This window comes from Buteo buteo, chromosome 9 (genome assembly GCF_964188355.1).
Source record: "Buteo buteo chromosome 9, bButBut1.hap1.1, whole genome shotgun sequence".
NCBI classification, from domain to species: Eukaryota; Metazoa; Chordata; class Aves; order Accipitriformes; family Accipitridae; genus Buteo; species Buteo buteo.
In genome coordinates this window covers 33,146,686-33,173,724 of record NC_134179.1, presented here as the reverse complement: position 1 = coordinate 33,173,724, position 27,039 = coordinate 33,146,686, and the positions used below count along the sequence as shown (strand labels likewise).

Genomic DNA, 27,039 nt, shown 5'->3' with positions numbered 1-27,039 from the left:
GTCACTGCAGTGCAGTAAGGGACTTCCTCACAAGCACCTTCCTACTTTTACAACCCGATTTTCTGCTCCATTTTTGTCAAAGCTGCCGCTGCCAGCTTTCTGAGATTCTGTCAGGTGGACTTCTCAGCATCAGCAGCAGTGGCTTCGTCAAACTTTCACCCATGTTACTGCGGTTTGCCTGCTAAAGCCATGTGTCAGATTTTTTTCTGTACAGCACTGCTGAGTTCCTCATCAAGTCTGCTATGCTGTTTTGTAATCCTTCAGATGTGATAGGAAATTGGTGATGTTTTATATGCTTTATGCATCATTTGAACTTCAATTGTGAGGAACATTTTTTTTTTTTCATAATTACGTACAGCAGAATCCAACACTGAACATATTCAAAAAGCTGGATGCTATTGTAGTCTTACCATACTGCAAGCCTTAAAACAGCTTTGATGCATGCTGCAGCAGCATTATTATTCTACAGTAGCCAATACCTCTGGCACCCTGTATTAAGCTGCTAACAGCAATCCTGCAAGTCACTGTCAACCCCAAGGGTATTTTCAGCTAAGTCTCACAACACTTGTGGGAAAGGTCAGTAGGCAGCCTCAGAATACAGCTACAGACCAGATAACTAAAAGTGGAAGAGATAACACTTTGGGATTATTGAAATGTTTTATTAGGCAAATATTTGTGTTGGTTACTTTGTGATTTCTTGTATTTCTTTGTATTTTTTATCTTGTGTTCTTGGATGGTTTCTTTCTTTGCTCAGGATTGCTTGTTCAAAAGCATTTGGGAAGTATTAAGGAGAAGAGGTTGGACATAGAGGCTTATTTTCATTAAGAGGGAAAGAAGAACCACAATTTTTCTTCCATCTTACTTTTTTTTTGAGAAAATATTGGCAGCATGTTATATGATGGAGGTGAGGGCTGTGATGGATTTAGGGCTACTCTGTAAACCTTTAAATACATTCTCTGTGTTTGATCACTATGAAAGATGTGTACTGTGTCAGTATGTTGTTTCAGTGTAATAGCAGATTTAAATAAACAAATAGAAGGAGGAAACAAACACCGGGAGAAAATATGCCTCATCAAATATTTCTGAGACTGTCAAAAAGGACATTAAGTCTAGACGAAGCTGACTCTGCACATTGGGTCCAAACATGTTAGCTGAGACAACAAGGAGCATCTATGGATTATCCTTAAATGTGGCTAAAGCTAGGAGTGTGAGTGAAAGCAAAGAGAACTGCAAGCATGCCTGTGTCTCTGCCAGAGGTTAGGGGGCCTGGGAATGAAGGCGCTTTCTAGATCAGTGGATGTGCTAGGGCAGGATAAAGCTAATTCTGAACTCTATTTGCTTATAATCTGCTTTCCTTCAATTATCATTCAACAATATTTTAGGAAAGTTATTTGGAGATGCCAAAAAAATATTTACTGTTGGTCATAACTCCTGGAGTTGTGCCCAGTTCGATCTCTTGAACAAGCGCAGTCGCTATGCAGGATAGTGCAGAGCAGATACCAGAGCGGAATGCCAGAGTTCTAAGTGCGTTCATAAGCCTTACTTGCCCTCACCTGGGCCTCCCACCTGGGCTGGGGCACCCTCTCCTGGCCTGAGCTGTGTTGTAGGAGGGCCTGTGCCCAGCCATGTCCCTGACTTGGCGACTGGCTTGACTCGGGGCCCGACTTGTCACTTTGCTTTTGCTTGATGGCAAAACCACTACCGTCCTCAGCCCTATCCTGCTTGCCTAGCTCAGACACCATGGCGTGGTGTCCTGCTGTGTGGCATTGTCATCCCTGGCTCCAGGCTCACCTTCCCTCACGGAGGGGTCCCAGTTCTGCTTCTCCTTAATGTGGAAAGTCACTGATGTGCCTGGGTCTTTCTCACCTCCTTTTTGAGTGCAGGGCTGGGAAAAGAGGGATGCCGAGTTCAAAATAATGTAAATTTCTGAAATGGAAATACAAAATGAAGGTATGCACTGGACTGGCTTGAGGAGACAGGAAAAGAGATGAGATGAAGGAGAGTGATTAAGTTAAAAACAGAATGGAGGCAGGGAGAGGAGTGAGTGTAGGTGTAGAAGCCAGTTAGTGTGGGGTTTGGGACATAACTGCGGAAATGTTCAGCAGGAACATTTCACAAGGAAATTTCTGCTTGTGGTATGTATATGCAGCAGCAGATGGGATCAGAAGTGATGATCAACTTTTCATATGCTTTTTAAATTCAAAGAATTTAAAAAAATCTAATGGGTTCATAAGGTAGGAGGGAAGGGATGAAACAGAAATAGTAGCATGGAGAGGTTTATATATAAATGTATCTAAGTACAGCTGAGAAATTGAGATGTGGGTGAATGTGCAGAAAAGGAGATCTGACCTGCTTACAATTAGTGGGATGTCCGTGTCACAACGGTCAAGTGATGGCCCACTCTGTCTGTTGGCATTCCCCTGCCTCTTCCCTAACAGGGCCATGCACCAGCTCCCTGGAGAGTCTAGGGAGATGGCTGTACCTGTGGAAGATGGAGGTGCCTGCAACTGACAGTGGGCATCCAGGGACCAAGTTGCTTACACTGGTTTGGACAAGTGAGGGAGAAGAGAATACAGGAATGCCAAGTGTCAGAGCAAGTGGAGAGGCTCCACATGAATGCTGATGGCCGGAAAACATATTTTTAAAAATTTCTGCTTGTCTTTTACCCTAGTGTAGAATGTCTACGTTCCTTTTAGTTTTACCTTAATGGATATGCTCTTAATAAGTCTAAAAAATGGACTCATGGCCTGGGGTTATAAAGCAGAAAGAGCTAGGGACCCTCAAGTTTGTTTGTTTACTGCACAAATGGGTGCATCCTGTGGCTATTGGTGCATGTGAGTTTCTCTGGGCCCTTTGAGGCAACTTGGCTTGTCTTAAAGCTCCTGGAAACCTGCAGAGCCAAGTGCTGTTTCCTTCACGCATGTCTGGAATCCATCCAAGACACCCCAGATATCGGTTAGGAAGGCTCACACTTATGTTGTTGTCATTCTCTGAATAGTCATGCCAAGAGACTGCCAATAGGTAGATTCAGTCCGAAAGTGCCTGGGCAAGTCTGCAAGTTCCTAGGAGATAAAGGTGGGCTCTTTCTTTGTGCTCTGTGACAAGCTTAACACTAATTCAAGCTGCTCCTGCTCAGTTTGTATGTAAATGGTTTCTCTTGTGTTTCTGGTCTCCCAAGGGGGTAAGTATCCCTGGAATGCTTTTAAACATGGGCCAGCTAGTTTCCTGCCAACAACCTCTCTATGTGAGAGCAATGCAGTTTGCTTGCATCTGACAACAGAAAATGTCTTTTGCATTTAAAAGAATGAAGTATTTTTGTGTGTGTATTTTTACAATGTCTGTCTGTTCTCTGTGCTTGCTGCCCTTTGGGGATTCCTCTAACTCCATGGCTTCTTTCCTTCTCTCCCAGCCCACTGGATGTAACAGGGGGACCTTTTATATTCTGGGGCAGGCTGGGAGTCTCTCACAGACCGGAGAGCAGTTGCCATATCATGCTTAGGAGAAGTTAGATGGAGAATACAGAATGAAGCAGTGGATCTGTCTCCAGGATTAAAAGAACCAGATGGGAAAGGTCTGGGAATTCTACGAATGGGACCTGGTGTATACATTGGGCAACTGCCAGGTTTGCCCTGGACTGACTGCTAGCCAGAAAAGCAGATTCCCACCTTTACCTCATTTTCTTCACCTGAACCAGCAATGATGGGATGGAGTACGTGTGTTGTGTGGAGCTGGAACAGGCTCATCCCTCCCAGGATGGGTTCTCGCACAGAGGACAATGTTATCTGTGTCTCCCATGGTGGTATGTTAGGCTGTATGTGTCCTTTTATCAGGAATGCTTTTAATAAACAATATAATATTTGAAATTGTATCTGCTGGATGATACCTTATTTTCTCTAATGTTTATACAATGTACTATTGGTAGGGCCTACCTATTAATAGTTAGGTATCACTATTCTCACGTTTCAAAAGCAAAGAACTGAAAACCATGCTGTCTAGTTGGTACCAACTAGATGACACACCTGCGCTGTTGTGCCTGGTCAGAAGAGGAAGCGCTGTAAAATTGCAGTCCCGGGCGTGTGGAAGCTCGTTCACGGGGACCAGAAGGGGGCACAAATGCAAAAGTCACAGCACTGACAGCAGGTTCCCCAAAATTGTCTGCAATAATGGAATTTGCTTTCCCTTAAAAACAATAGAAACACAGATAAATAACAGGAGGCAAATGAATATTGGTAGCAAAGTTAATCGTTAAGGACTTTAGGAGTACCCAGGAGTATCACATGACTGTAGGAGGTTAATTCTATGGTTTTCTGCATCACGCTACAGGCTGTGGGAGGAACCGGAGGTGCTTCTTTTCCCTGAGGATTGCTACTTCATCGTGTGCCTACGCTGGGACAGAATAAAGGCCACATCTGAAGCATCCGTTTGGCATTTGTTAAATGCTGAGTTACCGATTTGGTGACCCAGACACCTTTTAAAAGGAACTTGGATTCGTAACTCGGTCCTACAACGGCACGGCACTAGCGGATGCCGTTGCAGATCATTGGTACTCCGGCAGCGTTTAGCCACGCACGCAGGTGCCAACTCCCATCACCTTCCATCCGTCCCCGTGTTTTGTGGTGTTTCCCAGCTCTTCAGTCACATCTTCCTTCCCCCGGCAGCCTGCCGACCCCCCCCACCCCCACCCCGCGCAGTGACTGCCGCCGCGGGGGCAGCTCCCGCGCCCCCGGGCCAGCGGCGGTGGGACGGCCGGCGCGCCCGCGCTAGCTGACCAATGGCAGCCTCCAACACGTAGGCCTGGCCCGCGCGGGCTGGCCGCGGCCAATAGGCTCGCCCCATGCAAAACAACCCGCCGCGGGACGGCGATAATTGGCTCCGCCGCAAGGGCGGCGGGGCGCGCGCTGGGCCACTGGCGGCGCCAGCGTAACCGGCAGGCCGGGGGGCGCCGCCCCGCCCCCTTTCTTCGGTACACGGCGCGTGCCGGCTCGTTTCACGAGGGCGGCCAAAGCCGGGGGGGGGGAAGGGGAGAGAAGTACGGCCGTGCCGTTTCGCTAGCTCGTTCGTTAACGGAGCTCCTAAGCTCACAAACCCGCTCACGAAGCCGCCAGCGCGAGATCCGCGGCCCCTGCGACCAAACCCGCGAACCGGGAGCGGCCGCTGAGCCCGCGCGACTGGCGCCGCAGGCTGCAGCTGTGGGGAGGGGCGGGCTCGGGCCCCGGCGGCCGGGCGGGAGGGCTCTACCGGCACCGGGGCTTGGGCCACCCGTGCGCTCGGCCACCCCGGGCCAGCGCCGCGCGAGTGGCCGCGCCGCGCCGCGGCGGTAAGCGCGCTCGCGTGTTACCGGGTGCCGACGGCGGTGCCGCGACCGGGGAAGGGGAAGGCCGGCTCCCCCGCGCGGGCTGCCGGAGCAGCGGCCGCGGCCGGCCTCCACCGCCGCCTCCAGGCACCGGCGGGGCGGGAGGCGACCGGCCCCTGACACGGGCAGACCAACCGCCCCCGCGCGCGCGGGGCTCTCCCCCACGCGCGCCCCCGGGGGCGATGGGCGCGCATGCGCGGGGGCCAGCGCGGGCCGGCGGAGCGGTAGCGGAGGCGGCGGCGGCGGCCGAAGAATGTCGGGCGCGCGGGGCGGTGGGCGCGTGGCCCCTCCCCTCGGCGGGCGCGCGGCAGCGGCCGGTGGGGGGGGAGGAGGAGGAGGAGGAGGAGGCGAGGAGGCGGCGCCTGTGTCGGCGCTGGAGGTTGTGTCCTTCCTGGGGAAGCTGCTGTGCGCAGTCGCGGCGCTGAAGGCGGCTCTGTACCTGCTCCGCAGAGTGTGTCTAGCGATGGCCTGGAAGTCGGGAGGCGCCAGCCACTCCGAGCTCATCCACAACCTCCGCAGTGAGTCCGGGGCGGGGCCCCTCTCGCCTCAGCCGCGGGGCGACCGTTACCGGCCGCTCGGCCGTCACGCACTTCGCATTCCCGCGGCGCCCGCCCAGCCGCCAACTGTCAAGGAGCAGCGCCGGCGCGGGGGGAGGAGGCGAAGGCGGCGCCCGGCCGGGCCGGGGCGGGGGGGTTGTCCGTGTGTGCGTGTGTGTCTGGGTGTCCGTCCGGGTTCCTCCCGGGAGGGCGCGGCGAGCGGGGCCGCCGCTGTCCCGCAGCTGGGCGGAGGGCGGCGGCCGGCGGCTGCAGGGCGGGCCTGGGCTGTTGTTGCGGGAGGCGATGCGGCGGGCGGGGCGGCGCCGATGGCGGTCCCGAAGGGGAAGCGCTGTGCGGCGGCCGTGGCTGTTGTCAGCCCGCCTCCTTCCCCCCCCCCCCCGCCCCGGCCCCGTTCCCGCCGCCTCGTCCCCGTCTGCCTGTAACGCTCTTGGGCGAGCTGAGGCGGGGCGGCGGCGGCAGCCCCGGAGGGCCCGTGATCCTCCACACGCACCGGGCTCGGCGTCCCTCTGGCTTCGCCTCGGCCGCCTCTGCCGGGTCGGCACGGACGGCGGTGTCGGCGGGCGCGCAGCGACCGTCCTTGGGTCTTGGAGGCCCCGGCTAAACGCAGCCCGGGTTTGGGAAACGCGCCGAAGAGGCCAAGGTTGTTTTTTGTTGGGGCAGCGGCCCGCTCGCGAGGTCCAAAATGCTCGTTTCTGGCCCCCGCCCCGAGTCGCTCCGTTCGAAGTGGTGGGCTAGGTCCGCCGGGAGAGGAGCGGAGATGTCGAGGTTACAGGCTCATGCTGTGCCCAAGCTTTCTGGTGACCGCCCGGGACTTGGCGTTCCTTGTCCTTACTGAAGGTTTGTGCTGACCCCCTGCTGAACGTGGCAGGTGTCCGTACTCTTCACTGAGGTTCTTCAGTACATCCTGACGTCTGCAGGGTCATCTACATGCAATCCAGGCTGAGAGGACAGGGTGATAACACCTTCTGTTCTTCAGTGCTTCCATTTTTCCTGTTGGCCTCAGATTAATCTGTTAGATACAATTGTAGTGTCTCTTTTCTTTACTCCTGGTCTTTCCCTTCCTCTCCTCAAGTCTGTGTCCTAGACGTAAAAGCATGTAGATTTGGAGCCTGTATTATGGCAGTTGTTTCCTGTTTTAATGATGCTGCAAGACCACAGACAACTTTGCCTGTTTGGCCTCCTCGTTATTTTGGAGACACTGGAGAATCATCCTTCTCCAGTCTGCTTATGTTAGATCCTCTGATCCTGCGGTCTTTTCCAGTGTTTTCTTTTTCCACTCTTTTGAGAGCTCTTCCCTCCAGTAGAGCAATATATGCTGAAGTGACTTTCAGTTTCAACGTAAAAACTGCCTGTTTAATAAATAGGTAACAAATTCTCTAGTTACAAGAGTCACAGTGCCTTTTTTTTGTTGTTTTGCTTTGCAGCTGTAAGGGCTAGAAATACTGTTTTAGTGAAATTCTGTTCCCTTACACAGCAGGGGAAAACTTTCTGACGTAAAAATGAATGTCAAGCTCCAAAATGTATCCAAAAAGTGATCGTTGCCAGAATTGTCTATGGCTCTGAGAACCTGAAGGCAAAACTGATTTCTTTGTTGGAGAAAACAATGACAGTGTTTTTCAACACATGGAAACTGTTTAGGGCTTTGCAAATAATGAAAAAGCTAAAAACATTATAGTCAGTACACAACAATAGTAGTATAGGAAGAGGGAAGTAAACTAGAAGTGTTTAATATTGTAATCTTAAAATACGCAGTGATGGCAATTACCTGGAAAATTAGTCTGTGATTTCCCCCTCTCTCTTTTGCATATGTATGCCAAAATATTTTGAGGGGTGTTAAATAGTGGATTGGAAACAAAATGTTGCGGAGGCATAGAGGCTTTTGGTCTTGCAGCAAGATTGTGTTGTTGACCTCAGGAGGACTCCAGGGATGGCGTAGGGCTTTATCACTGCAGAGCAGTTGCAGAATTAAGACCATAACTTTTACTTAAAAGTTCTCCAGGTAAGGTGATACCTTGTTGCTAAAGTTGGGAACAAGTTTAGAAGTAAGTACCTTTTTATAGGATATATAATTATCTTAGATACGTTTTTAACGAACTTAAGAATCATTGGTTACAGAAAGACTAAAATGTTCTAGAGAATTCCTTTTGAGTAGTAGATCCCTCAACGTATTTAACTTTTTTTTCCCTGTGAAACCAGCTAAGTAGTATAGCATTTCTAGCATCTTCATGCTAGAAGTGAGAATACAAGGCAGGTGAGGTTAATTTGATGTTGTCTGAGTGTTTATCTTGTGTGTAATTTGCATAACTCAAAGGAAATAATGCAGGTTGTAATGACACAGTATGTTTTCTTCTGTAGCAAAATGTGGTTGAGAGGTTCTGGCTCCTGCCCTTATGCCACAAGTCTTCTATTCACTGTGCTTGTAGAACTGCTTGTGAGGGAGGCTGTGTTGTAAGACTGGATCACTTTCTCATTACTCTCCTTGCAAAACATCGAGGTTTAAACTCCTCAATATCTGTAAGCTGTTGTACTATCATGGTTAGAGAAACAGTGAACTTTGTTATGGGTATAAGTGGGCTGGAGAGAATGGGAACTTCTTAAACTGGTTTAGCTTCCAGATAAAAACATCAATGGAAAACTCCTGTAGGCTACATATTCTTTTTGTTTAATACAGGTATAAAGATTTTTCTTCGTTATAAGTTGTTACTGAAAGTTACTAATGCTTCTATTTTGTGGCAATAAAGTGCTTTAATTTCATGAAACTATATTAACATATGCTTGTTGCTCATTTCACTGTTTCCTTACAGAAAAGTTAATTCTATAGTTAATGGTAACGATCATTGTGTTAGACCAGCGGTAAGTGCTTTTGTGTATTTGGATGCAGATTTAGGCAAGTACTCTTTACAAGCTTTATCTTTGCTTTCATGTTTTAAAAGGGACAAACTAATGAAGAGGGCCCAGGAACTCTGCATATTTTTTCAGTGCATACTTAGAGACAAGTGACTGAAGAATGGTACATGACTTTCTGTTTTGTTGGTTTGATTTTAACTTCTTGTTTCATTGTAAGCATGTTCTTGCACTGTTAATTTGAGGCATCATAATTGCAGAATTTGTGACATACACAAAAAACTTGCTTAAAATGCATTCTTTTCTTCACAACAAAAATGCTGTCATTGAATGTGCAGTTTCCATGAGGTGTTCAGCTGCTTTGTTTTCCAGTGATTCTCGAAACTACTTCTCATTTAAAAAAATGCTTTTTTCTCTGTTTGATTCTTCCAGCATTAGAGCTATTTAAAAAAAATAAAATTCACCTTTACAGAGTAATTATTTCAATCTTTGCTTCTTCCTCACTGAAAAGAGTTGAACACGTGCCTTCAAACTTAAGCAAACTTTCCCCCTAAAAATATTTAAATGAAGAAATTTTAGCAGATGACAATTCTAGGAAACTATCTAAATGCAGGTTACTGTAGGGTTAGAAATCACGCTAAATGTAGAAATAATTGACTATGTTTAAATACATAATTCTGACTGAACTTTTTTTTCGTTACAAACCTGCTGTATAGGGATGCTGAGAAAGCAGGAAAAGACTGAGTAATTGGTGACTTATTTACTGTTATCTTGCTTGGTTGAAGATCGTGCTTTCTAAATCTGTTATCTTTTTTTCCCCTCTCTATCTTCAGTTATCCACTGTTCTTTCATCTTGCTATTGGGTCATTTTGATCTCCTTCTGTTTTTCATACTTGGGTTCTTGACAAGTCCTGTTACTTTACAGGCCAACATCTTAGAAAACAGCTTTTCTTCCCCACCTGCAGAACTGAAATATTGGTCTCTGTCCAATTCACAATCCATCAGAGTTAATTAAGTTTCCTTATCACACTTCTCTTTCTCTCCTCCAATCAATATGGTATGCTGCCATATGATAATCTTTCTTTGCTTATTTCTCTGATGGTGTTATGCCAATGGTGTTATAACCACGTATACATGCTTTTGAATCCACATTTCCAGGTGAACTTGAAGGTGAATTAACTTGACAGTGGCTAAAGTGCTGCATAATGTTGTTAAGCATCTGTGGGCTTGTTTCCTGCTACACTCTTTAATTCCTCATCTAGTAAACTTGTATCACAAAAGTTAGCAACTGTAACTTATGAGATGGCACAATTCCATAGAATTTCATTCCTTATTTGAGACCAGATTCCTAATTTTTCAGTGTGAATGTTGTTTCAAATCAGTATATATTCAAATATCGTCAGGCTTTGCAAATTCTGTTCTCAGACATGCTAAAGATACTTCTCTGAGCATTTTATTATTTAGATGTTAAATAATTAAAAATGACGTCTTGGCAAGTTTCATCATGGTGAAGGCTTATCTACAATGATTCTGGACTTTTGTTGCAGGCTTCTGATTGCTGAGGACAAATCTCTTTGGGAACTGCCATCAATGTGAAGGCATTGAATATGGCATTGCTAAGCCTAAGCCAGGTTCAGCAAGAACTAAATGTTGGTTTGGTTTTGTTTTACCCCCTGCCATGTCATTTCCCTTGGTTTATCCAAATCTCTTCTACATCTGTCTAACTTTGCTCAAGGAAGAGTATTGTAACTTGGATGAACATGAAGAAGGGAAATAGCAATCGAAAATCAGACCAATAAAAACCACTTAACCCAAATTTAATACCTCCACTGTACAAGCAGTTATGCTGCCTGTTGTGTGCATTCAGTGAACGCAGTTTCCTTCACCTTATATGTTGTATTGAGGCTTCAGTGACTAAGCATTGTAATTTATGTCTGGGTAGTGAAACAGTTGAAAATTGAACTATTTTTTTAAATTAAAAATTAATTCATCCACTGATATGTTTACAAATATCTAAAATCTCTTAAATTTAGTTAATGTCTCAGGTGGCATAGAGTTGAAATCTGTGATGCTATTTTTTTGAACTTTGAGATTAATTTTTTTTTTAGTTAGTTAGCAAGTAATTCAAATAATTGCCTGAAAGAGTTGCCATGAGAGTTTTTTTTATTAGTGATTTAAGTATTTGTTAGTGATTTGCCCTTGTGAGTGAAATGTTTTGAAGGAATTTCTACACCCTTGACCTTCTAAGAGGCAGGCTTTCAAGTAAATCAAGATAACATCCCAGAAAATGAGAAATGTTAACAGAAAGGAAAAATAACTTTAAAAACATTCATCACATTTTATCTGTGTGTAAATTAGGATTGTGTTCTTAACTAGTTCTTTGTTGTTGGCATAATTTTTTTTTCCCTTAGCGTTAGACAAGGTGGCGATATAACATTAAAAACATACCCATTCTTTCCCACAACAACCCCAAAATTCAGTGCAACGAAGTGCAAGTCCTCAGTCATCCAGGAAAAAACAGAGAGCATGTTTTTGGCTGTTAGGTACATCACAATGCTTTATAATTAGTCGTTTTAATTTAAAAATGTTTAGCTCTTTTGCTTGATTGAATATATATTTTTCTTTGTCTCTGGGTTTAATGCCATAATATGATTATTTTTTTTTTCTGGTAGTCTGAAGCTCCCTAATAATCCATAGTAAAATGGAAATAATTTTGCAAATCTGTTGCTTACAGGTGATTACTGTTGCTCACGGGCATGCTAAAAAGAGGGAATCTCTTTTGTGTTAGTTTCAATGTAACTCCAGGCTTTTGTTTTAATGCTACTGTTTCTTTTATTCTGATGTAGTGTCAAGAGCTCACTAAGAGCTATTAGTAAGCTTGGAAAGAAATGTATAATGTTTGTGTTCTTTTTGAATGATTGCTTCTGTGAATCTAATACCTCAAAATCATGTTTGTTAGTGTTATGATAACACTTTTTAAAGTAAAAATTTTTCTTAAGACTGCTACAAGATGAAGTTCATTTTATTAAAGTTTTTAATTTTGATTTAAATTGCCAAATTTTGGCAAAACCAGAGTAAGCTCTTTCAGACCTTGAGATCAGTAAAATTTTGGAATGACATCTTTCCTGGACTGGTTGACTTGTGAATTATGTTTTAAGACTTCAGAACCTGAATACTGCAACATTGGACTTGAGCACAAAATAGTTTCAAATGCCTGCACTGTTGAAATCTAAGAGATGGCCAGACATATATAACTTCAGAAATTCTTCCTTATTTCTGCTAGTATGACAGCTTTGTGTCATTTTGTCCTGAGAGTTGGTGTCATGTTTCACTGATTTTTGGTCTTCCTCAGCTTTTGCATAGTACTAGTGCCTGTTTTAATGAAACCACCTTTGTAATAACAGACTCTTTGTGTGGCCTGGCTGCTGGTCTTGACAGCATTGGCTTTTCTGAAAACAGATCAGCAAAGTGGTTGTGTGGAATCTGCTCAGTAAGGTGTAAGGTGTGTGGCATCTGCCTTTCTTTAAAGATCTACTGCAGCTACTGAAGCAGTCTTGTCTCAAGCCTTACTGTGAGGAGAGTTCCATATCTATCTCTTCTGTCCAGCTAAGTTTATCTTAACCTCTGCAACAGTTCTTAGTTATTATTGATGGTTGTTGCTGCTTTGTATTGAACTCTTCATTTTTTACGTTCCATGTGATTTCTGCGGTGAAGTTCAGCCCTCTCAAGTGTAGAGGGATCAAGGTGTGCTCAGAGGTGAAGTCTCCCTTGTCTGCACACAGGTGTAAAAACTTCATTGGAAAGTGCAGTTCTGTGCTCTTGCAGCCTGAACCCAACCTTAGAGTCACTTTCTCCTTTCATATACTCCCAAAAGTTTCTTCACTAAGCTGCTGATACAGATTTGGGTGAAAACAACATAACCATTTTGATAAATGTGAGTACATTATGGACAGCTTTTGTGATAAAGATATGCGCTGTAGGACTATGAACAAAGAGCTAGCATGCCTTTCTCCACCCCTGGACAAGAAAATGGTTAATATCAACTTTGCAACATTGACCTATAGTATGAGGGACCAATACAGCTGTGGTTAAATATGTCTAAATTAGCTATCTGCAGACTTTCAGATCCATGAAAATGAATAGAGAGCTCTTATCTGTTTTGCCAAAATAGACAGGTTGTTTTTGAAGGTGATCGTTATTAAATAGGGAAGGAGTACTCCCATAAAGTAGAAGTGAAATTTTGGAGGGTAAGTTTGTTTTTAACTGAATCTTGAGGCTGTATACTCATCTAGTTTGTTGTGTTGAACCTAGCTTTAGGTTCCTGTGTGGTTTTATCTCTACATGTGTTGAATAGCATTTAGATGCTAATTTAATATAAATTTTTAATTTTTTAAATTTTATTTTTAATTTCTGCCTCTTTGGGATTTTAATGGGATTTGATCTTTGTGTTTAATTTCTGGACTCTAAGATTAGTTCTGATGGACCCTTACTTTCCTCAGTCTTTCTGTCATTGTGTCTCTGAATGACGGACTCTCGACTGATTCCTTCCAGTTAGCGTATGCAATGTTCTGTTTGAATAATGTATTCTTGTGAATCCAAATCATAGTGATAACAGACATGCAGGTGAATGTTCGAGGCAGATACTCTTAAATTATCAGCAAAGCACAAGAGGTTTGTATGTATGAGCAGTTTAAAAACCACTTGTTTGCAAACACCTACTTTCAGTTTCTTTAGCACAAAGAGCTTTGTATGTTTTGGGGTCAGTGTCCTTTATTGGATCTTGGGATGCTGATCCATCATTTCTTGTTGAGAGTGCTTTCTTTGTGTTCATGGCTTACAGTGAAATCTTCCTATGCTTGTTACTTCGATAGAATTGTATTGACTGAATTGCCTTCTCCCCCATCTTTTTCCTTCCTCTCCCCACACAAAAAGACCCCAACCTTAAAAACATCAGTTGATCAGCTGCTTAAAACCAAGTAACTTAACATTGCTTGAAAATCAAGATTGTGGTTCTGTTCCAGGCCACTTCCCTCTTGAAAGTTCCTAGCTGGCTTGCATGGGTCAGATGGAGACATCTGGAAACTGTTGTCACTTCAGTAATTTTAATCTACTTGATTTCATGTTTTGTAATATAGAGCTGTATGTGCTTTGCATCATGCTTGAAGACCTTTGTACGATTTAAAAATATCACTGTTTTGCTGGAAAGTTATCTTCATAAGTGAAGTACTCTGCAGTACTTCAGGTTATGGAGAAAGTAATCTGGGGAGAAACTAGACTATGCGGATGCTGAAATAGTCCCACAGTAAATGGTTTTGGGATCTGCATGAGCATTTTGTTTATGTAAAGCCAGCAACAAGAGGTGTCTGAGTAGCTGTTTATAGTTTGTATAGTAAGCTTGTGTGCTGGATTTTGTCATGTGGCAATGAGACATCCTTTTTCTGATCTGGAAGCTAGTGTTGGCGTAAAAGTTGATTGCTAGTATTTTATGGTTTGGTTGGAAACTTGTTTGATCAATAGTCAGGATACCATCAGAGATGTAGGCTGTTGTTTGAAAGATAAGCAATGCATTTGTTGCTAAATAAAAAGATAGGTTGTTTACTTGTTGCAAGTCCATGGTACCTTTTCAGACTTCAGCTCTTTTTTCCTTGCTCTCTGACAGCCAACTGCCCAGTTTCCCAGGTTACGTTCAGCAGTGGTATATTTCCACCTTCAAATCCAAGCACTGCTCTGTGAGCTCTTTTCCTGTTTTCATGGTGTTATTTGTGGAAAAGAAGCAGACTAGAGTGAGTTTTCAAAACATGCTCCAATTATGTCAAGTTGTCATTGCCGCAGCCTCTGCACAGAGTAACTCTTGAACTCTGCAGGCTGTGTTCCACTCTTAAGTGGTTATGTTTTGGCTTCAGCCCTTTGAAGTTTAGGAGTTGTGCTGATAATAAACAGAGTATACTTTTGACTAAGCAGTAAGATAGTGTGTTTGTGTACTAGCCTTTGCTTGTAAACACTTTATAATTTAACATCTGATTTGTTTGCAGTACTGATTATAAGTGTCTTGAAACCCAGCAGTTTCCACAAGGAGGGTCTTCTGTACATGTTATCACTGGAAAGGATAATCAACTTAAATATATATGTAGTGAAGAATTGTTTTCCTGCAATATATAGCTTCCTTTTAAGATTTAGAAAATGGTTTGCATTGGCATTTTATTAATAAATAATTTACTGTTGATTGTCTTGTTTTATCAGCACTTAGATATGGCATGAAATTAGAATGTCTTCTTTGCAATATGAACTTTTATTATTGGCTTTTTTAGGGGATATACTTGTTTTCTGGACTTAATTCAGATTCTGACAGAGATTTGTTCCAGACAGAATTAAGATCCTGGCAGTTGGTCATCTTGGGACTGACTGTTGCAGGAAAGGACTTTCATTGGAGTTCAGTACCTTGCAGTTGCTGTGTTTCTTTATATTCAACCATGAGACCAAGGAAAATTCTTTTTGTTATCAACACAGAAAAAATTACTATAAAGCCAATATTGACTTTACTGTTTAGGATTTGATTGCTTTTTTTAATTCCCACCTAAAATTTGTTGTTGTCTCCATTGTATAATAAGCAAATTTGAAAAGATGACTTAATCTATGGGGGGATAATGTGATACCCTGTAATTCCACATTCATAGCTGAGAGGATGTGTTTTTTATGACAAGGGTTCATTATTCAATAATTGAAGTATATGGCTGAGACACGAGATCCACCTTCTCCCACTGGTTCTGCTGGGGAGTCTGAGTATGGGTAACTTGCTTAACTTCTTATTTACTGATGAAAATGATGACACTAATCAAAGACAGTCCAACAGTCAGCAAATCTCATGAGTGTTTGCTGAATGAAAGCATCCTGAATGTTCAGAATTTGTAGAATATTAGTAGCTACTGTTTTTCTTTTTTTTTTTTTTTTTTTCATTTGCCTGTCACACTTTATCAAGTTATACATACTTTGGCTGAAAAAAAGTTTTGTGTTTTGTTTTGCATAGACATCCACAGTCAATCTCTGCCATGGAGCTCTTATACTCTGATTAAATAAATTGGGGGAAGAGTGGGTAAAATATATAAGTAAAGTAACAGAATGGAGGTGGAATAAAATTTGTAAATGCTGAGAGGCAAATTCACTTACTGATACTCTAAGTAGAAAGATGACAGGAGTAGATGAGAGAGGTGACAGGCAAGGAGGTTTGTGAAAAGGGGAAACGGATTATGGGTAGCGTGAAAAAGGAGGTTTGGAAGAAGCCTGCAATCACAGCAGTACAGAGGAGGTCCCCTGAAAACTAGAGGAGGTTCTCGGCCTTACAGTAGGGCCCTGCAGTTGCTCTTTCAAGCTGGAAGCTTGATCTGCTTATTCTCTGCATGTCTTTTTCCCCAAGGCACGAAAGGAAAGAGCAGATGGCTACCTGTAGCTTCTAGAATGTATGCATCTATCTGCACAATATACAATCTCAAGGAATAAATCATTATTTTAGATATTTCCTGAGTGCTTCTCTGCTGCTGCTTTTTGACCTCCCTTGTACCCCCCCAGAACCTTTCTCTCTTCACTCCTGTTGTAATCAGCTCTGATTATTCTCCTGCCTCTTTTTTTTTTTTTTTAAAGTACATTTATTTTAGACATACTAATTTCTTGGTGATACCTAATGAGAATCTAACAGTAAAATTTTGATTTGTTGTTTCTATGCTTTGTTCACGGAACTGATATACAACTAATTCCAAGTGGTCAGGGGAAAACGTTTTTTGGTTTGGCGTTGTTTTTTGGTTTGGCGTTGTTTTTTGGTTTGGCGTTGTTTTTTGTTTTTTTTCCTTACTAGGTTATATTGTCAGTGACAGTATGTTAATGGATTGATTGTTTGTTTTCTTTTGAGGGACAGTTTTGCTCAGCAAGTAAACTTATGAACTGCTGCCTCAGACTAAAAAACTTGCATTGAAATGACGAGTTTCCTCTAACTGGAACTGTAGTATACAGTTCTAAATGAAGTCAAAGCACAGAATATGTGTAATGTGTGTGATCTGTGAGGGGAGTATATGCTTTTTCTGTGACTTACCAGATATAGAAATAATTCTAAAAAAGAAATTTTTTTTTTTTAAAAGAATTGTGCTTTTCCGTAGTAGTTTGGCATTATATTCCTATTGCAGTTCTGTTTGATACTTTGCCTTCAGGCCAAAAAGCAAAATGTTTTTAGGGGTTATTTTGCTCTCTGAATTCAAGCCTCTCTTATATAGGATAATTAAATCCTGGACACAGGTAGTAGATAAGAAAAAACAAAAGAAAATCCCATGATTGATAAGGGTAGTTGGGAGCACACTGTAAATGGTCAGGGAAGCCTCTGCAGAAGTTAGCCCAGGCCTGGGCACAGGTGTGTTAGTGTTGGTAGTACTTTAAAAAAACCACTGGTGTGACTTCAGTTAGGACAATCTTACAAAAACTCCTTAATTTGATTTTACATTACTGCATTTTGAGTTAGATTTTAAAGATCCTCAAATTATCTATTTTTTTCCTTTTAAGTATAATTTTCCAAATAAATCTTCCTTGTTTAAAGTAAGTAGTTCAATGAAGCAATTCATTGTTGAAATTTCAGATATTTGTAGTTTTCTGTGTCTTTTAACATAAGTGATTAATTAATTTCTTCCATTTGTTTTCTAAAATTTTCCATTATTCATAAATGTCTTCAGAACTTTTAAAAAAGAAGTATCAATGTTAAAAATTCAGTAAAATTGCAAGGAAAGATGGCTGCACTGCACAGTGCTTCTGACATTTTACATGCATGTGCACTTACATTTTATTTTGAAAAGTGAACAAAGATTCAAAGTGTTTTGATATAAAATCTTTGTCCTCAGTCTGCCCCAGCGTAAGAATTCTGGTTCTGTAGGAGTTTCTTTACAAAAGGATTTTTTGCTTTTGCCAACACAAAAGGGAAAAAGATCTTGAAAATAAAATACTGAGCAAGGATGCTGCAGCTTCACATTTCTTATCTGCTTTTGTATATTTTTTCAATAACTACTCACTTATATAGCTCCTTAGGAATACGAAGTATATCTTGTTTGGTGTGCAGAGTAGTATCAGTTTCTTATTGATTTTGTTTGCAGGAATATCAAAAGTGTGCATGAAGTTCAGTTTTTCTAGGGGGTAGATCTTTGCAAATGGTCTCTACTGTTTCAGAAAAGCATCTGTAACTGGTGGGAAAGTCTTGTTCAAAGTTCACTGGCTTAAGCATTGTTTGATCTATGGACCACAGCTTAAATTCTAGTATGATGAGGGTTAGAGTGTTAAAGAGGGTAAGGTAGCATGATTTCTCACAATATTAAGACTATATTAATGTATTTCACGTGCTGTTGCACTGCAGAAGAGAAACAATGCCTTTAATTTTATTTATTTGTTTACAGAAAATGGAATAATCAAATCAGACAAGGTATTTGAAGTAATGCTGGCTACAGACCGTTGCCACTATGCAAAATACAACCCTTACATGGATTCTCCACAGTCTATAGGTAAGACCGTCTTGTAAAAACAATTGAGATTGTTCTAATTTGCATAACTGTGACTGCCTTTGTCAAATATATGTTAAGAATGTGAACATACTTTTTTAAACTTGGAAGCTTGTTTAGTTCTTTATCAGTTTATTCAATACCTTTTAAGTAAGTTTCAATTTGTTATGGAATGCAATTGGCATACTTGGATACATCAAGTAGATAGATGTTCTTTAGTCAATATTAATGTATTAATGTGTAAATATATATTTATTTTTTAAACCACAGCAATTTGTGGTGGTGCAGTTGATGTTTAAATTCTTAAAAATAATTTGTATCCAGTTTAAGTCAGAAACAGTCTCTCTCTTTACAGAAATGATTCAGTTGAGATCAATGTGGAGTTTCTTACACCTTTACATGAGATTTTTTTAATATGAAAATAGGCTTTAAACGGGAAGATCTACTGATAGGACAGTTGTTTCCCATCCAGATGGCAGTTTTATCTTTTCAAGGCAGGAGAATGAATTATGAGAATGTACTAATTTCTGTTTTCTTGATTTGCACCCCCCCCCTCTTTATTAGTGGGTGGTGAGAACTATGAATGGTAATAGGATTTTATTATTTGTAGAGGAAAATTCTTGAATTTTTTTCTTTAAGACTGGATGGTGAGAATTACGAATTGTATTAGGTTTTTATTAGTTTTATAGGAAAATTCAAAAATCTTTTAAGATACATGCATACTCAAAACTTATACCTTCAGAGAAATAAATATAGTTAAGTGTTTGTCCATGTTTTCTCATAGATGTGTGCTGGTTGCAAAATACATGAGGTTATTGTCTCTGGATGTCTTATGGTCCCCACCACATCAAAGTCAAACTAACAAATTCAGGGTTTTAAGTAGGGACTGAGCGAAGAAGGCATTATGTTATTCTGGGAGACATTACTGTTCTGAATTCAACACACTTGATCAAGCTAAGGCAATATAGTGACAAAATGGAGATTGTAACTGAGATTAAGGATAGAACCTTTTTTTTTTTTTTTCCTGTCCAGAGCTGACATGGCATAGCTTTCAGATGATGTACCTTAACTCACTTCTGAAGTAGAGCACCTATGTAATGGGGGCTGTGTGTAGTGCCCTGAATGAGGGCAACAATTAAGGTATTCCATTTGCTTTCTGAACAATGATCAACATGTGCTTCCATTCTCTTGTTTTACAGGTTTCCAAGCAACAATCAGTGCTCCACATATGGTAAGCTTAAAAATTACGTGATTAGTATAGGTGATTTTAAAAACATCTAAATGCTTCTGAAATAAAATATTTATCCTAGCCAATTTAATGAACAGTTGATTGCAGTGATGTTGTTGTGAACTGCCTAGTGCGAGGGCACAAAGAAGATTGAGCCAGAATTTTCTTGGAGATGCACAGTGATAGGGTGAGGAGTAGTGGACAAAAAAAATGCAATGTGGGAAATTCTGATTAGTTTCTAGGGTGAAAAAAAAATCCCTTTGAGGGTAGTTAAGCACTGGAACAGATTTCGCAGATTGTGGAAATTCTGTTCTTTGACATACAAAGCAGGTGACTGGATGGGGCTCTAAGCAGTCAAATTGTCCCTGTGTTGAAAGAGGGTTGGACCACAGGATTTCCAGAGATCCTTTCCAACCTAATTACTCTGACTCTGTAATTTAAAAAAACCACAAGAATTCAGGAGTTGATAACAATGATTTCTATAGTATGGTATTGCTGTAATGCTTTTAATTCTTTGCACAGGGAAAAAAAATCCAAAACATTATACTGAGATGCAGGGTTTTTTGCCAAGTGTTTTGAGACCAGGGCATTAATGACTGAGCGTTAAGAGGGGATTTCAGTACATAGATCTAGCAGAGACATAATTTTTCTGTGTTTCTTTGAGGTGAAGGATGAATAGAAGCATATATTTTGTCCTCGTCAATGTTTGGAAAGTGTCAAAACATAGTAAAAATCTGCTCCTCTTGATGAAAAACTACCTAGTTGGGTTAGAATTCATTTAGTTATCAATATAAAAAATCAGGAATTTCTTATAGAAATGTTAACAATTTTAGTCAAGGAAAGACAGAAAGAAGTCCTGTGACTAAGGGAGAAAATAAGTATGAATTATGTTTTCAAAATTTTAACTAAGTCATTATCTTTGAGTTACCTTATGCTTAGCACTAGTAGTATATGAAGTATTAGAGCAAAAAGGAAATGTATTCTCTAAGCAAATGTTAAAAATAACTGTTCTAATTACTTCTGTTTTCTGGGTGTGTTGGATTAAGTCGTAAGACTGTTGTAATGGCTATCTCTGAAACATTAAAGAATGAATTGGTTTTTTTTTTTTAGTGTGTGACCTAAGCTTAGTTTGTGTACTGGTTCACCACGTAGGAAAGCAAAACTCATTAAGTGTTTCTGTAGCCTACTGCATTTCGTATATGAGCCTGGCTATCTGCCTTTGTAAAAGGCAACTCCTTTTTCCTACTCTTTGATTCAGCAAGTGTGCAGGTAATACAAGAGGTAGTTTTAATAGCCATTTTCCTTGATGCTCCAGAGCTGCTTCTTCCTAGCTAGCCTCTGTCCCAGCTTAATCCAATATATATAGCATAATGACAAGCTAAATTCTTTATGGGCCATATACTGCTGGAACAGTAAGATCTACCAGACCTGAAGATAATTAAATTGGTTTATGGTGTCTCTCCCAATAACTATATATAAATTGAGTGTGTGCTAGAAGCTTGAATGGTCAGATGAATTTATATATACAAAAAAAAAAAAATTAAGAAAAAAATACACAATTTGTTGAAGTCGATGAAATAACAATGATTATATTGTGTTAACTCCCCCTCCCTCCCCCCTCCGCTTTTTTTGTAATAGAAAATAATTCTGAAATTTCTTACATGAATCCTCAGTCCATTGCCCAAAATCACTGAAGAACATATATTGGGTAAAATAGACACTTAAAATATTTTGAAATTTTCTGTCTCTGTCTTCTTCTCTTAGCATGCATATGCTCTTGAGCTTCTGTCTGATCAGTTACATGAAGGAGCCAAAGCACTTGATGTAGGATCTGGAAGTGGAATCCTTACAGCGTGCTTTTCACGAATGGTGAGATAATTAGTTTAATCGCTTGATCATCACAACTGCTCGAACTGCGGCGTAACTCTGAATTAAAGGGGAAAAAAACCCCATCCTTTGTACAGTGGACTGATGTGTGTTATACAAAAAATAATTTACTCTCCTGGGTATGATTAGTACCTATTTCTTACCCTAGCTGATACTAGATGGTTGAGTTAAAGGATCCAGTAAAGCGTGATGGTGAAGAAACTACCTAAAGGGGAAGGTTTTTTTCTTGATTACATCTTAGTGGTTGCTTTATAGCTTGAAGGAAGGTTGTGTTTGTCTTGTCCAGCCCAATTTTTACATTATCTTGTGTGGCTATGAATGTTCTCATTGTGATCAATTGTCATGTCTTCCTGCTATGATGAGAGCTTAGTGAGACCTAAAAGAATCCTATTTCCACAAGAACTTATATTGTATGTATATAAGTTGTCTTTGAATTTTAACTTTTTTTTCTTGTTACTATATTGTGTGAGCATCACTATAAGTATCCATTTAATCTTTCCTAAGGTAGGTATTAATTTATATTCTTTTTGCATCTTCTCCAAGTAACTTAATCTCTGGGTTGTTCAACCTGTACTTAAGGAATTCTCTGTGGTTCCACCCTACCTTACATCAGGAAAAAAAGATGAAAAAAAATTGTTTTCTGATGGCTTAACTACAGTACTGTTCGACTAATTTATGTAGTGGAATATAATGAGTTCTTCCTTCCCCATTCCAGGACTTTATCATTGCTTTACAACTAGCAGAGACCTGCATTAAACTGCCAAATAGTTGTTTGGGGGTTTTTTTTGTCTTTCTGAGAAGTTAATTTGAAATATTAATGCATATGATAAATTCTCTCTTTTTTCTTTCTTTTCTTTTTTTTTTTTTTTTTGTTACTTAGTTTTCTGTTTTCAAGCACTGCTGTGTTGAGTCTGCAATCACTTCTGGTTTCCTGTGTTAAGAATTAGATAAGAATGTTTAGGACTGGGCAATGCACTAGCAAAGTATCTAGTTTTCTTAAGTGCTAGCTGCAAAACTAAAAAAAACCAAACAGTAGTTGAAATAATTTAACCAAATTGCAGTTTAGACGAAATCTTAAATGTCAGTTATTCAACTTTCTACCTATTATTTTTGGTCTAACTTTGTAGTCAGTAATCAAGCGCTAGTAGCTTGCATGGGAACTCCAATCCTACAAGCATTAAAACTTTTGTCAAAGTTATGTGTATTTCTCACTAAAGTTACAAATGCATAGAGGAATAGCCATTTTTGATAAGACGTGATAAGTTGTGGTTGTGCGCTTTCTTCTTTTAAAACAGCTATATAAGAAAAGCTGAAAACATCTGCAGAGAAGTTGGAATTGTCACAAGAAGGAAATATCTTTCCAATTTTGCTGACGTTAATCGCACTATCTTTTTATTGCCATATAAATGTCATGTTCCTCTTCTGAATCCTCCTTGGTGGTATGCTGCGGAATGCCTTACAGATGTGTTTTGTGAAACATTGGATAAATGCTTTTGTTCTGTTTGATAGCATTACTACTGTGCAATATGGGTCTTGCTTCATCCACTTGAATGAACATAGATAAGACAATATGTACTGCTCTGACTTTCTCTGTAAAGTTCTTTCTACTAGTAACAAATGCTTGAAAGAAGTGTATTATTGGGAATGATGATAAAGTGTTTTGCCATCAAAATTCAATTGGGGCTGTGCTTACTGGATCATGTGGGCGTTGCTTCAGTCTACTTGATCTAGAATGAATAGCTTGCATTTATGGCTCAGGTACCTGAGGGCACACTGATGTCATGACAGCTTTACTCCTATGATAATCATCTCATTTGTGGTACTTCTGGCAAAGCTTTATGTTTACTTAGACTAGTAGAGTATCTTTAAGATTTTTGTATGGGTTTTCATGTTAAACTGCTGTGATAAACTTACCTACATAGCATACAAACTTAAGTTTATTGGCTTTTAAAGGCTGCTGGCAAATTAAATGAATTGTCGTTTTCATCTTGTAAGTACTGGAATTATAAAAAGAGTGGGGTATATTTTTATTCCAAACAGACCATGGAGATACAAAAAGTTGTGCCATTTTGCTATTGTCTCAATTGCACACATGTCAAAGTTCCAGGGTAATAGACAGAAGTAATTGATGAGGCCTGTGACATGCACCAGGAGGTTCTCTTACTTTTATCAGGCTATTTCATGCTATGACCATTTTGCTAAATTTTAATTTCTGTGACGTTACTCTTTGGAGTACAGTGGATCTTTTGTCAGCTTCTGGTACAACTGACTACCAGACATTCCTCCAAATAACAACCTGTGATTGTCATAGTCAAAACTTGCCATTTGTCTTGCTCTGTTTCAAAGGCTAGGCTGGTCGTCTTCCACTTGAAAAAGAAGAGATGAAACTGCTCTTTTGATATTTTTAACATAGAACTTGTCCATAATAAAAACAAAAAAAAATCCCCATGATATTGATATGCAGTTGTTAATTTTCCATGTCTTAGCAACATTAAAATGTAATATGCAGAAACATAACCAATGCAGTCAAATGTGTCCAAAGACAAAGTCGTATGACAACATGGGCTGCTAGCACATACTGTGCTATTGTGTTCTTTGAGCTGGATCCTGTTAAAAATGGTCAGATTTTAAGATTGGAATTCTTTTTCTCCTCTTTCCAATATTGGAATAGTTTTTCTGGAATAAAGACACAATTCCAGAAGAAATACCTGTAGTGGAGGAGTTTTTTGTTAGCAAGCCTTTTTTCCCCTCAGAATACACAGATCTCTTGTGACCTTTTGTGAGTTACGAGCTCTCAAAAGTTCCACTCTTCCTGTGGAAGAGAGCTGTAAATCTGAAAGCAGATTCATGAATGCAAGGGTAGGTGGAAGGTAGGTAGTTCGTCCCTCACAGTTAATTGCTGCATTTGCTTCTGAAAGAATAGGACTCTTGAGATAACCTAGAACAAAATGCATGACTTAACTATTTTCCTTGAAGTAGTCTTTCTCTAGAAAAACCTTAATCTTTAAGTAAGTTTATTCAACATGAAAGGACATTAGTTCTAGTCTTTGTCCTTGAAGTTGTTACTTTCTATTGCAGGTAATGCAAACACTCATGATCAAATTTAACTTGTAAAAATTCAGAGAAAAAATCTCCACTAATAGTATAACTTACCTGAATCACATCTCAAAAAGATGACTATAATAAGCATTTATAAGACTGTACTGACAAACTGTAATTACCAGTTGCTTCTAGCAGTCAGCATGTGTCATTCCAAGCAGTAGTTTTAATAACATTGGGAAAATATACTACCACTTTACTGTTTTTGTTTTGATTTTAGAGAAATGGGCTCAGGAGATAGAAAGAAATACTCATTCTATAAATAAATCAAAACTAGCAGAAATTATTCAACTGTATATTTTTATTCCAGGTTGGTCCCAAAGGACAAGTTGTAGGAATTGATCATATCAAAGAACTAGTAGATGACTCAATAAATAATGTCAAAAAAGATGATCCCACATTGCTGTCTTCAGGAAGAGTGAAACTGATTGGTGAGCATCAGACTGATATACTTACTAATTAAACTGATATTCTTTCTAGCAGCTGGTTGAAAATGACTGGAATTGGATGTGATTAAAAATTCTAATTTAAGAAGTTAAACCAAAGAAAGAAGAGCCAAATGAAAATTTTAAAATCAAAGTCATCTTTAGGCCTTTGAAAAATATCATCTTCACACAGTTTTGAGAATATGACTTCTGGTAATCTTAAAGAATATGTAATTATTCTATTAGAATAGCTTAACAGGGAAGTGTTTTCCGGTGAAAATACTTTACATGCTGAAGGTCTGTCATGTTAAATTTGGTACTTAAATTTGGGGTTGAATTCACAACTTTTATGGAAGAAATGTACTGTCATCTAAATTTGAGGGTTTTAACAAAGCCTTCATATTTCTGATATAGTAATTGAGAAAGCGTCACTCAGTCGAGTGGAAAAAGTACTAGATTGGCAATATGCATCACTGAAGTTTATTTCACTTGTTTTTAAAATTAATAGTATTTGTATGTTAAGGAACTGATTAACTGACACCAAACTAATTCAATCAGAGTTACTGAGAGGAAATAATGTTAAAATTATACAAGGACAGTGAATTGTTTTAAATAATACTTTTTTAAATTAAAAGAAAAAGATGCTGTTTTGTTTTTGTTTTTTTAACAAGATGCAAAGCTGGCAGGAGGAGAGCATTCCCTTCATTATCATTCTATTCGTTAAGTTTAAAAAAAGTTGAAGGTCTGGATTATTTTGAGGCTTCTTACAAGAGTGCTTGGAAAAATGATTATGTGATGCTTGGCTCTCACCTTAATTACCATTTTGATTCCTGGTCTTTTTTTGTAAATGAGGGACTCTTCTAAATCTTTTATAAATAAGCCAATTGACACATGTACTTGTACATGTGTATAAAATGCAGCATACCTCACTGAGAACACTTATGCCTTAAACTTTCTTGGAAAAGAAGTTATACTGAGACTGTTGGGGCTGGAGAGGTGGTATGGGGGGATAATTTCCATTGTTGCTGTACAAGAGCAATTTGGACTTATGCTTCTGGTTATGTCTGAAACAGACTCTGATGCTCTTGGGAGTCTAGAATTTGAAGTAAACAACATCATCTATATTATGTTTGACTATGTAGCAGGATGATGAAGAGACTTCTGAACAGTTTTGTTGCGAGGTACATTTAAAAAAGTACAGATGGACAAGTAGCACTTTTGTGAATTAGGTGAAGAAGAATGTTTCAGCTGTGCTGGATTCCTGGAAATTCTTTGATGTGGAGCCAGAATCCAGAGCAAGCTGGTTTTTAAAACAAAACAACAAAAAAACCAACCCTGAAACACCCCCTTCCCGAACACACACACACTAAACCCCCCTGAAAACCCAGGGTTGATTGGTGACGGGAACTGTATGAATTAAGACTAGGTAAGTCAGTTGCTGGCTTTTCAGAAGTAGGCTTCAAACATTCTCCATTGCTTTGTCACACCTCAGATATACCATTACTGCATTTCAGAAGCATCAACATCATTTTGGGGTGTCTCAGTAACAGAACTGCACTGAGAACTTGGGAATAGGTATACTTAGGGTATGTCTATGTTAGTTTGTGGGGTTTTTTTTGCTTTTTCTGGTGTGGTTTGGTTTTTTGTTTTGCCTTTTCTTAAAATCAGGAGAGTGCCTTTGAGGTGAATCTCTCAGCTGCTTCGACTTACCACACTTTGACTCACATGAGAGTACTCCTGGAGAGCACAAACTTTGATTCCTTTTGGATGAAACTAGACTGGATTATGAGAAGCAACCAAATATGTTTGATATGTTAATGGCTATTAAGCCGGTAAGACTAGAGCTAGACCACAGTGATCATTCCGAAATGCATATGTTGCATGGACATCAGGTTCTCAGCAAAAACTCTTTTGCTGTACAGATCTGCTTCTATTGTACTGCACTATTTGCTGATGCAGACATAGCCAGAGGGGATAAGGGTATTCTAACCACAGTGAAGTAGTTTTTTTCTGTTTCTGTGCTCATGCTACAACTCTGTGTGAAACAGATCTGCATAGAGACACTGAAGGCTTGAGTACCATAATCAGCAGATCAGGTCTAGGTTCAAAAACAAGCTACAAAGCC

The 27,039-nt window shown here is 40.2% G+C and overlaps 1 protein-coding gene across 2 annotated transcripts in view; it reads left to right on the top strand.

Annotated features, from left to right (window-relative positions):
* Positions 1–5,591: 5,591 nt before the first annotated feature.
* PCMT1 (protein-L-isoaspartate (D-aspartate) O-methyltransferase) overlaps positions 5,592–27,039 on the top strand; it is a 35,970-nt gene continuing 14,522 nt past the window's right edge. For both annotated transcript variants that reach the window (XM_075036003.1, XM_075036005.1), the window contains exons 1-5: positions 5,592–5,871; positions 18,174–18,278; positions 19,475–19,506; positions 21,268–21,372; positions 24,800–24,920. In XM_075036003.1, the coding sequence (XP_074892104.1) occupies positions 5,607–5,871; positions 18,174–18,278; positions 19,475–19,506; positions 21,268–21,372; positions 24,800–24,920 (628 nt within the window). In that variant the 5' untranslated portion in view covers positions 5,592–5,606. The remainder of the gene's footprint in view (positions 5,872–18,173; positions 18,279–19,474; positions 19,507–21,267; positions 21,373–24,799; positions 24,921–27,039) is intronic.